Source organism: Mobula hypostoma, chromosome 2, assembly GCF_963921235.1.
Source record: "Mobula hypostoma chromosome 2, sMobHyp1.1, whole genome shotgun sequence".
Lineage (NCBI taxonomy): Eukaryota > Metazoa > Chordata > Chondrichthyes > Myliobatiformes > Myliobatidae > Mobula > Mobula hypostoma.
This window is the reverse complement of record NC_086098.1, coordinates 123,863,815-123,875,328: the sequence shown is the minus strand read 5'-3', so window position 1 is coordinate 123,875,328 and position 11,514 is coordinate 123,863,815. Positions and strand designations below refer to the sequence as shown.

At 48.0% G+C, this 11,514-nt stretch overlaps 1 protein-coding gene across 1 annotated transcript in view; it reads right to left on the bottom strand.

Annotated features, from left to right (window-relative positions):
• Positions 1 to 358: 358 nt before the first annotated feature.
• Positions 359 to 11,514, bottom strand: part of parp1 (poly (ADP-ribose) polymerase 1) — a 63,974-nt gene continuing 52,818 nt past the window's right edge. The window contains exons 16-23 of the mRNA XM_063040598.1: positions 11,028 to 11,150; positions 9,832 to 9,960; positions 7,771 to 7,869; positions 6,178 to 6,330; positions 5,051 to 5,178; positions 3,877 to 3,938; positions 2,605 to 2,719; positions 359 to 965 (exon numbers count right to left, since the gene is read on the bottom strand). Of these exons, the coding sequence (XP_062896668.1) occupies positions 884 to 965; positions 2,605 to 2,719; positions 3,877 to 3,938; positions 5,051 to 5,178; positions 6,178 to 6,330; positions 7,771 to 7,869; positions 9,832 to 9,960; positions 11,028 to 11,150 (891 nt within the window). The 3' untranslated portion in view covers positions 359 to 883. The remainder of the gene's footprint in view (positions 966 to 2,604; positions 2,720 to 3,876; positions 3,939 to 5,050; positions 5,179 to 6,177; positions 6,331 to 7,770; positions 7,870 to 9,831; positions 9,961 to 11,027; positions 11,151 to 11,514) is intronic.

Sequence of the window (11,514 nt, the reverse complement as noted above, 5' to 3'; positions counted from 1 at the left end):
CAAACCAGATCTACCTCATTAGTTTGAGGAGAACTTCTGGATTCAGACGAAGAGAATTCTGACTGGTTGCATCACCGCCTGGCATGTAGGCTGCAATGTCCAGGATCGCAAGAGGCTGCAGTTCTAGATTCAGCCAGTTCCATCACAGCACGGCCAGCTTGATCCATATACCCACTACCTCTGTACAGAAGAAGTCGGAGACCAGGTGGGGGGGCGGGGGGAATGAGTAGCTCAGGTAAGAATGTGTAGGTCAGGTGGAAGAATGTGAGCACATTATATTTCTTTGTCTGTGTTGTGAATAGTTGCATCCTGAGATACGTCCTGCAGGTCAGACTATAATGAACACAGGCACCAAAGCTCTACTTTAAGCCATCCTTTATTCTTCACATAATATAAAATGGGGGAAAAAAAACAGGAAATTGAAGGGAAAAAAAAAGTAAGAGGGAAGGAGCGAAGAGGGAGAGAATCGCTTTCCAATGGAAGACAAAGCAAGATGGGCTCAAATACAAAAGAAACTCAGCAACTCCTGATGGGCCAGACTTCACAGAAAGGAGGACATGCCCCAACCTTCTGTTCCATTTCACCCCCAATCCAGGTTCTCACAAGTTAAACCAAATGTTTTAAGTTAGTTAAACCACTTCACTGGCCGAATAAAATTAAAGCCATTTTCACATTCTAACACCTCCCAACCCAAATAACTTGCATCATTTATTTGTATTTAAAAATCTAACAATGCTTATTTATGGCTTTTGTCAGCTTTGGTGGAGGGGACAGATTCCTCACCACACTTTCCTAGCCGAGTGGCAGGGTGGAAGCACAACCTCTGACCTGGTGTCTCTGTCGCCCTCTCATTCCCCCTCCACTACCCCATCTGGGCAAGACTTCACCACAGGGAGCTCTTGTACTTGAAGTTCAGTCGAAGCAGGTACTTGAGGTGCACCTGGGCCACGTCATACACAATGTACCTGAAGGAGAGTGAGTTAAGGCAGGTGATCGACAACATCTCGACATTATTACCTTTTCAGAAGCAGCCCACCCATCTGGATCCAAGCACAGAACTGGCTATGCAGCAACTCCGAACCAACAGGGGGCCTCGGCTAGGGAAGCCCACCATCTGTAGGTTGGCACAGCAGTAAAACCACCCAAGTAACCCAGGTTTGATCAGCAGTTCAGGCATTGCCCGTGTGGAGTTTGGGTGGTCTTCCCGTGACCATTGCTCCAGCTTCCTCCCACATCGCAAGGCATGCAGGCCAGTGGGTTCACCGGCTACTGTAAATTGCCCCTAGTGAGTGGACAAGGGGTAGAACCTGGTGGTGGGGGAGGGGATGTGGAGAGAATAAATAGGATTAGTGTAGCATTGATGTAAACGGGTGACTGTTGGTCCTGCTTCTATGCTGTGCAGTTCGCTCTCTGCCAAGCGGCTAAGGTGGGGGCCCAGAAATGAAATGCAGAGAACAGCTCAACACACCCCGCTCCAAACAACACAGCAGACAATGGGGGGGGGGGGGCGGGCAGCTCACCTTAGTGTCCGGAAGCTCACAGCTCAAAACAAACCATGGGGGTTGAAGAACACTCCCCAGCTACAAAGACAAGGTGGTGAGCCCTCCATCCTCCTGCTGCACTCTGCATGCTGTGACATGCTCCCTCCAACAGCAGCCCATTCCCTCCCCAGCTCACTCCTGTCTGACCACCAGATATAGGAGCAGCATTGAGCCATTTGGCCCATGAGTGCATCTGCCACTCAATCACGGCCGATTCTCCCACCTTTTCTCCAAGCCCTTAACCAACCAAGAACCTAGCTATCTCTGCTTCAAACACACTCAGTGTCTTCACCTCCATAGCTGAGGCAATGAATTCCACAGATTCACTATCCCCTGGCTGAAGAAATTCCTCGTCTCAGTTCAAAAGGAACGCCCCTTTATTCTGAGGCTGTGCCCTCGGATCACAGACTCCCCTACTGATGGAAAGGATCAAAATACAAGAAACAAAACAGCAACTCTTAATCCCTTTCTCAACCTGGTTCAGAGGAGCAATGAAGAAGATGCCTATGGAGCCATACACCAAACCTTGGGGGTCTAGCAGCATCCAGAGAGGAATGGGTAGTTGGTGTTTCCGGTCGAGACCATTTATTTGGACTAAAAGAGTACAGGTGAGAGGTGATAGGGAGGGGTGGGGAAAGAGCAGGCAAAATGATAGACCTACCCTGGTGATAAGCAGATGGAAGTGGGGGAGGGTGGGAAGGATAACAGAGATGGGAGGGGGTGTTGACAGACGGAATGGAGGAAGAGAGAGGGAAGAGCAAGAGATAAGAGAGATGATAGGCAGATGGTGAAAGGGAGAGAGGGAATAGCAAAGGAGGTGGGGAGGAGTGATAGGCGGAAGTGACAAAGGGCTGCAGATGACTATCATCTTACTATTTTTCAGCTCAGATGGAGGGCCTCACCCCAAAACATCCACTGTCCATTTCCCTCCACAGATGCTGTCTGAACCCCCAAGCCTCTCCAACGTCTTATTTGTTGCTCCGATTTCAGCATCTGCAGAGCGTGGCTGCAGCCTCCAACCATCAGCACTGCCCCCAACCCCAGACCTGCCTGGGAAGGATACTCGTTGTACAGCAAGCTGGAGTCAGTGATGGAGGTCTGCACTCCTCTGCCCAGCGGCACCTCCACTCCGCCCAAACTGATCGTGGCGTTAGGGTCTGGAGCAGTCTTGCCCACACCTGGCGAGAGAAAAGAAGCAGTCGTCATCAGCCTTCCCTCCCCTCCTGCCTACCTCCCTACAGGGGAATCAGCATTAGGAGACCACGGCTTTCCCATCAATGCTGTCCAACCTCTCAGCGCAGCACAGGACAGGAATGGGGAATGGACAGGGACTGATGGTTGCTCCTAGGAGAGCAGATTACAGAAAGGCAGAGAGCCAAATGGGCCTTCTGCCCAGGCCAGCACCTCTTTACACTACACCCTGGACAGGGGGCAGTAGACTGGGGACCCAAGGAGGTGCTGAGGAACACTTTCGCTGGAGGGACGAATCTCTGGAATTCTCCACCCCATGGAAGCTGGATCGTTAGAATGATTTAAAGAGGAGGTTAATAGATTTTTGAAAGACTGGGGAATGATGGCTGATGAGGAGTAACAAGGTACAGTGAGGAACTTTATTTTGCATGCCACGCAGATCATTCCACCACATCAGTGTATCAAGGGCTCTTTAAGGAAAATCAATGACACAACATAGTGCTACACTTACAGGGCAAGTGCAGTTAATGCAGACAACAAGGTGCAAGGCCTTAACGACAGATTGTGAGACCAATAGTTCACCTTATTGTCCAAGATGTCTGTCTGGTCAATGGTCTTATTTCAGTGAGACAGAAGCTGACCCTGAGTCTGATGGTACGCGCTTTCATTCTTTTGTATTTTCTGCCTGATTTTGGGGTGGAGGGGTGGGGAAGAAGAGAGAATGTCCAGAGTGGGAGGGGCCTTTGATTACATGGGCTGTTTTATTGAAGCAGTGAGCAGTGTAGACAGAGTCCGCGGAGGGGAGCCAAGTTCCCTGAAGTGCTGAGCAGTGTCCGCGACTCTGCAGCTTTGGAGAGAAAAATTACCATACCAAGCAAGAGGAGATGAGGCCTGGGGGCAGATAAATCGTCAAGACATTGAGTGGTGGGGATGACTTTCTTACGCTTCACGCCTGCAGGATTGCCGGCAGAACAAATGGGATCATCTCACTAAATCTGAATCTCAAAACCAGACAATCTGGCATGTCCGTCATAGGTATCAGAGTCTGGGGAAGACAGTTGTCAACAGGGGGTCGGGAGAGGGGGATAAGAACCCCAGACTGCAGAGAACCAGCTTATCATTAACTCTGCATCGCTGAACTTACCTTTCACACTGTGTTTGCCTTTTGGTAACTTCGTAATATGATTGGCTCGTTTTAATTCATACCTGGGAACAAATAAAAATTGTCCAACTTGCTTTAGAAGTGGCAGTGATCTACAAACCAGCAACATTTCTTAATATCACCTCAGAAGTCAAGCCCCATAACAAAGTCCGTAAGTACCTCACTAGAGTTGACCCGCGCCAAGGAGAACATATTGTGGGGCCAAGTACTGAACTCCATGGCAGGGACACAATCCAGCCCCACAGTACTCTGAAATCAGTCACATTCCCAAACCATCTCTTTTCCTCAAATGCTCTCTTTCTGATTAATTCCAAGCCCTTCAGCCCACGACCCTGAACTTCCATCCTACGCTGATGGCAGTAGCCCTCCCAACTCGTGACCCCAAGTCTCCACTCCTCCAAACCCCGAATCTGAACTGGCTGAACCGGGCAATGCCGTCTGAGTGTAGAGAAAGCCCGAGGACCAGGTGGCAACTGAACCATCGAAGACACCACCAATCAACAGACCACTCACACAGACACAATACTTATAGCAAGTTGGTACAAGGATTCAAAAGTTTTTACTTGATTTACTTTACTGACTGATTTAGATTCTGTTTCCAACAAACTCCATCACTGCTGGTAACAAGGAAGGAGGCCTTTGGGCCATGGAGGAAACCAAACATCCGGGGTGAGGACCCACATGATCACAGGAAGAACAGGCAAGCTCCACAGAGAGAACTGAACCTGGGTCTCCGGAGCTGTGCAGCAGCAGTGCTGAGCCTTTCTTGAAGGTAGAGGCTTTTTAAAGTCCTGAACAATACTAAAGGAAAAGATGCTGTCCGAAAGATTGCCAGAGAGCAAGAAGAGCCCTGAGTGATATAAGACTGAGAGAGTGGTTGTATTCCCCTTTGGTGGGAGGAGCTGATAAAGATAATGGTCTTAAAGCTACAGTTAACCCAGTCACTGTTAATAGCAGAAAACAGCTCTTTGCATAAACCGTGGAGAAACTTTGGACATGTTAAGTCGCAGATAGACATCTACTACTCACTGAATGATAGAAAAAGGTGAAGGAGTATTGTGGACAGTCCCGTCACTAAAGCAGATCATTCATACAAACCACAGATCAATTTCTCTCATAGCTGCGCATATTTCTACCACTGTTTTGTGGTACTCACATGTTCCCCAGGGCTACCTCAGCCAGCAATACAAGGCCCACCGGCTCAGCCTGAGACGTGTGGCAGTAGTTGGCACTTTTAGACACCATGTCTGCAAAGTAGACCCCTTTCCCAAACATGTAGCCCGTCTGTTGGAAAAACAAAACACGAGGACACAATGTTAGTTTCCAGCACCGTCAGTACCAGGCAAAGTGCCCCAGGAACCACAAACAGCACTGGAGAATCTCAGTGGGTCAGGCAGCGGCTGCAGGAGAAGGTGGGAGTCAATGTCTCTGGTCGAGGGGTACTGGGGATGGTGTGGGGGAAATGTCTGCAGTCATGTAGAGGCCAAATCAGGCAAAGACGGTCGATTTGTTCCCTTGAGTTTACTTCAGGCAAATCGGTTATTTTGTGACTAAGAACTGTTTTCTGTTTTAAGTCCCAGATTAGTTTGTGGGAGTTAATTTAAATTTACCACAACAGTGGTAGGATTCAAACCAGTGTCTTGTATTACTGGCCCAATACTCAGGTTACAAGACCAGCCACTCCCAGTCACACTTGGCCTGGATTTGAAACATTAGACTGTGATACCCAGACAGGCTGAGAGGGGACAAACGCCCTCTACACCGAGGAAAATTGAAGTGCCTCCTAAAGGCAAGTGCTGTGATGTTGACACAGCCGTGGCCCATACTGATAGATGTGACCCTGTAGGCAGCACTCCCCAGACAGAAGGCCCACTCCAGCAACTCAAAGAAGCCAAGTGTGGTGCTGAGGGACAAGTCAGTTTCTGTCCATCCAGCAGCCCAAAGCAGATGGATCCCACTGTGCTGTCAGCCAACATTCCTCCAAGAGCCTCAGGATAAAGGGGCACTCCATTAAAACCAAGATAATGAGGAATTTCTTCAGCCAGAGGGTAGTGAATTTGTTCTCCAAGGCCAATCGTTAGATATCCCTAGTTCAGGTCGACAGCTCTATTAGAGCTGAAAGGTCTGGTTCCGTGATGTACGACTGACTCAGTTACTGAGTTCTGGTCTTTGCAAGAATGAGGGATACGCAATAAGGCATGGAACTGATACTGAGTGGAAGAACCGTGGGATTACTATCCTCACTACTGGGCGCCCATTTCTGATGTTCCTGTGCCCACTCACCACGGGAGCCTCGGGTGGGGCGATGCGCAGACCCTGAGACAAGATGCCGGCGAAGTTGGTGGTGCGGGAGCCATGCCAGAGAAGCTGCCTGTTGTGGAGGTCACTGAAAGGCTGGAAACGCTGCTCCTCCCCCTCACGCTTGATCTTAAATATCTGTGGGAACAAGACAAGGGTGAAGGGAATGCAACGGACCTGCAGCAGTGTTGTGGGAAGCTCGTCCCGTCCGGAAGAACAGAATCAGGGCAGAGCTGTGGGACCCAGAGGCGCCATTGTCCCACATCCATTGAACCACTCCCTCCCTGGTCAGTCCTGTCCATCCACTGGGTGGGGGCTGGGGGTCAGAGAGCACAATTCTGACCAGAGTACTCACTGGTCATATACACCTTCTCCATACACCACCGGGCTAGACCCCAAACCCCAGCTCACTGCTGGACTCTGGGACAGCTCACAGAGTAGCAGCAGGATGGGCAAAAGCCAGTGGCTCCATCCTTCCCCAGCACCAGCCCCCTCACGCACCCATAAATCATCAACCCCTTACAGGCCCTCTTTAAACCATTCCCCTCCCCTCCCCTTCTCCATCCAACCAAACCAGCCCAACACCAAAAGCTCTGGAGATGACAACTCCCCTGCAGAACTGCATGAAGACGACCACCCCCACCCCCCCAATCTGGACTCCCTGGTCTGATACCAATGATCATGGAGATCTCACCACCGCCCCCCCCCCCACAGACCATGCCAACACCCCCCTGCCCAAAGGATGGTTCTCAGCCTCTTCCCTTCTTGCCAGCAGTCCTGGGGATCCAGCCCATCTCATACCTACCGCATCAGGTTAATCCTGTTACCATGGTGATCCCTACAGCCCAGCAACACTGTTGGGGATTACTTCAGTTTTATTCACTGTCTGTAATTTCATATTATGAGAACCAGTCTTCAGGAAATAAAATCTATAATTTAACTTCAATTTAAGGTCTTTAAAATCACTGGTTGTGGGGCATTCTGAAACTGTACTACACAGGGGAAGGCAATAGATAAATTTTCTGGTTAATTGGTGTCACTGGAAACTTCAGGAAGAGATTGGGAAGGCATTAAGTAACCATCTTCTGTATTAACACATTATTAAAGACATATCACTGCCACTTAATGCATGGTTTAGGACAGGTCTGTTTTGTCTCTTAATAGCTCTGGCCAGTTGTATACTCAGGGAGACATCCCTCAACACCACAATAACAGAGGTACATTTTGGGTATCTGCACTTTGTGCTCAGAAGCTTTCAGACTAGCCACTAAACAAAGCTAGGAAGCAATCAGAAAATACTCAGGAGGTTCTGCTAGTTGGGATGTGCTACCATTATAAATATATAACTCTTTAAGTTATCTGTTTATACTCAAAATGTTAAGGTAAATGATTATAGCCACTAAAACTATAGTTAATTGTTGACTGTTGTTTTGTACTTTTTAAATATAAATACAATGTGTTTGGAGGAGAACTGAATACTCTCCAGAAGATCTGCTGTGTTGAATAAAGACATTCCTATCACCAGTTTCAGCTTCCAGGTGCTTCAGTTTAGTCAGTCACAGTATCTGACACACTCACCTCTAATACTTCAAGGTCATACTGGTTGTGCGTGGCAGCATGTGTGTTTTTAACATAGTCCACAATTATCTTGGCTTCATCTGTCTGTTTGTCCAGAACCTGAAAGGGAGAGTTGAGGAAATGAAGTTAAACAGCAAAAACAAGAGGCAGTGACATTCATGTCAACTCTTGTAACTCTGGGTGAGCGAGGGAGAAAAGCAACAACGGACATTACCTAGGTCAACGGATGGTCTATCCGCAGGAACAGACCATTCAGCCCCTCATACATGCACTGTCATTCAGTATAATGGTGGGGCCTCAACTCTCACATTCCTGCCTAATTCCAGTCTCCTTTGATTTTCTAATAAACCAGCTTGACCTTCAATGCACTCAATATCTCAAGCTTCTAAGCCTCAGGGTAGGTGTCCAAACATTAACAATACTCAGAAGGTATTCCTGAAGTGGACCAGCCCTTATTTGGAAATTGTTGCCCTCCACAGTTCTGAATACCCTCACTTGGGGGAAACGTTCCTTCAATATTTAATCTGTTGCATGTTCTGAACTCCAATATGGGTCCAACTTCTCAGCCCTTCCTCATCAATAACCCTTCCATTGCAAGGAAGGGACAATAAAGAGAAGGACAAACTAGATCCAGTGCTCCATTTCACACCAAGACCAAATGATATAGGAGCAGAATTAGGCCATTCGGCCCATTGAGTCTGCTCTGTCATTCAATCACAGCTGACTCTTCTCGTAACCGTTAACCCCATTACCGGTGAAAAACCTATCCATCTCTGCCTTGAATACAACCAGTGACTGGATCTCCATGGCAACAAACTCTAGCCGCCACCCTCTAGCTGAAGAGATTCTTCCATCTCAGCTTTAAAGGGATACCCCTGTAATCTGAGGCTATGCACTTGGATCCTAGATTCTTCTACTAATGGAAACATATCCTCCCAGTTCACTCTATCCAGGTCTTTCAGTATCTATTAGGTTTCAGTGAGCTTCCCACACCCCCCACCGACCATTCTCTGAACTCCATCAAGTTCTGGTCCAGAGACAGCAACATTAAGCCTTTCATTCCTGGGATTTTTCTTGTGAACCTCTCTTGCATACTGACTGGTTCTATCATGGCCTGATATGGAAACATCAATGCCCTTGAACAGAAAATCCTACAGAAAGTAGTGGATATAGTCCAGTCCATCACGGGTAAAGCCCTCCCCATCACTGAGAGGACCTACATGGAACATTGTTGCAGTAAAACAGCATCCATCATTAGGGATCCCACCACCCAGGCCATGTTCTCTTCTCACTGCTGCCATCAGGAAGGTGGTACAGGAGCCCCAGGGTTCACACCACCAGGTGCATGAACATTTATTACCCCTCAACCATCAGGCTCTTCACTTGTTCCATCACTGAAATGTTCCCACAACAACGGACTCACTTTTGAGAGCACTTCATCTCATGTTCCCAATGGTTACTGCTTGCTTGCTTATTTATTTATTTATTGGTTGATTGATCTCTTTTTGTATTTGCACGGTTTGTTGTCTTTTGCACACTAATTGAACACCCAGTTCATGCGGTCTTTCATTGATCTATTATGGCTATTATTCTCTTACGGATTTATTGAGTATGTCTGCAAGAAAATGAATCTCAGGGTTATATATAGCAATATATACGTACTTTGATAACAAATTTACTTTGAGCTTTGAACACACTCCAAAGCCAACATATCTTCACAACCCACCTCACAACCCACTGCTCACAGTGTTCCAAATGTGGTCCGACCAACCCTTTGCTCTATAAAGCCTTTCATGGGCTAGTCCTCTCGAAATGAATGCTATCACTACATTTGCCTTCCTTACTACTGACTCGGGATGAAATAATGAATTTTGGGAACTCAAACAAGGTTGGGATGTACACATAAATGGCGGTTTTAGACCTTCCCGCAAGTGGAAACAACTGCCGTGATCTGCGGTTCAACAGGCAAGGGGTCACGGCAGAGGTTTAAAGATATTGTAAAGTTTAGCCACAGACTGCTGCATGGAGTAGGTTTAAATAAAGAATAGCTCCACATATTACCTTAATGTCTGTATGCAGCTTCTCATAATTGATGTCAACGGGATCCTTGGCATCATCTTCCATGCCATCCTTGAGGAGACTGTACGCAACCTCGATGTCCAACAGGCTGTCCAGCATCTGGACCTTGGTCTGCAGAGGGGATAGAGCAGAGGGCGGGGCTCAGAGTAGCAGCGATGTTCTCAGGGTTAGTGGGTGGGGGGGGTGGAAACAGAGAGGAGTGCAAGCAGGCAGTCAGAGTGGGGAGTGATGAGAGTAGAGTGTGGTATAGAGGAGTAAGAAAGCTAACGAGCAAGGAGGGAAAGGGAAACCGAGGAACACAGGCAGAACAAACTCCTCAACCCCGCACCATTGCCAATGCAGTTCTGGCTGACACTTGGACAGTATTTCCCAGCTTAATTATAGAGTAACAGCACGAAAGCAGGCCCTTCTGACCAACTTGTCCATGGTTACTATGGTGCTCACTAAGTTAGCCCTTTTGGCCAATATGCCTCCTGTCCATCCACTTCGTCTGGCAGCTTAACCCATATACCCACAATCCTTTGCGTTGCCCCTCAGATCACTGACAATTCTTTCGCCTCCACCTTGGGCAACTCTGCAGGAAGTGGATTCCAATGCTGGGACTGCTCAGTGCCCATGGCGTTCCTCACCTCACTGCCCTGGGCACGCTGGCTGTTTGACCATACTTGTACCAGAGAAAAATGCCATCAAGCAAGATAGGGTGCAGAAAAGCTTTACCAGGATGTTGCCAGGACTCGAGAGGCTGGGTTACAGGGAGAGATTGGACAGACTGGAACTTTCTTCCTGGGAGTGACCCAATTACGCCCTCCTGATTTTATACACACTGATAATCTTATGGAGGTGTTAAAAAATCATGTCAGCATAATTAATTAGTCTTTTTCCTCCAGTGTTGGGAAATCATACAATAGAGGGCATCGGTTTATGACGGCGTGGGGGAGACTTAATTGGAGCCTAAGGAACAATTTTTTCACCTGGAGGGTTGTGAGTATATGGAGGTAGAAACAGGCAGAATAACAGCATTTCAAAGACACTTGGACAGGAACATGGATAGGAAAGGTTTAGAGCTATATGGGCCAACCTGGGGGAAATAGAATTAGTTTAGACCGTGTCAGCACGATTAAGTTGGGCCAAAAAGCCTGTTACTGTCGCACACACAACTTTCCTGTCACCATGGTTACCTGAATATATTCTTCATTGTTCAAGAGCGGAGGTTTCTTCATCCCAAAGTCATGTGGTATGAGTGTGTAGAAGCGATTGGACAAGTCCAGTATCTGAGACTCCGACCCAGCACTGACAACCACCTCAACACAACAGAAAAGTCTGTCAGCCTCTTCCATCAACACAAATTCACCACCACCTCCTTTACCACACCCATTCAGAACTGAACTTGCTTTCAATTTAACCCCATGCTTGGCAATACTTCCCCACCAATCTGCTGAGGTGACGGCATACCCTCGATAGTGTTGGGAAGCCCTGGCTTCTCACATGGTCACATGGCCAGTGGTTGAATACCTCCCCGCGAGATACCAAGGGCCATGCCCACTGATGGGCACCAATCACCGGATGGCACAGTGAAGCAGCAAACAGAACCACCGCCTCAGTGCCAGAGACCCAGGTTCGACCCTGATCTCCGCAGCTGTCTGCATGGAATTTGCACATTCTCCA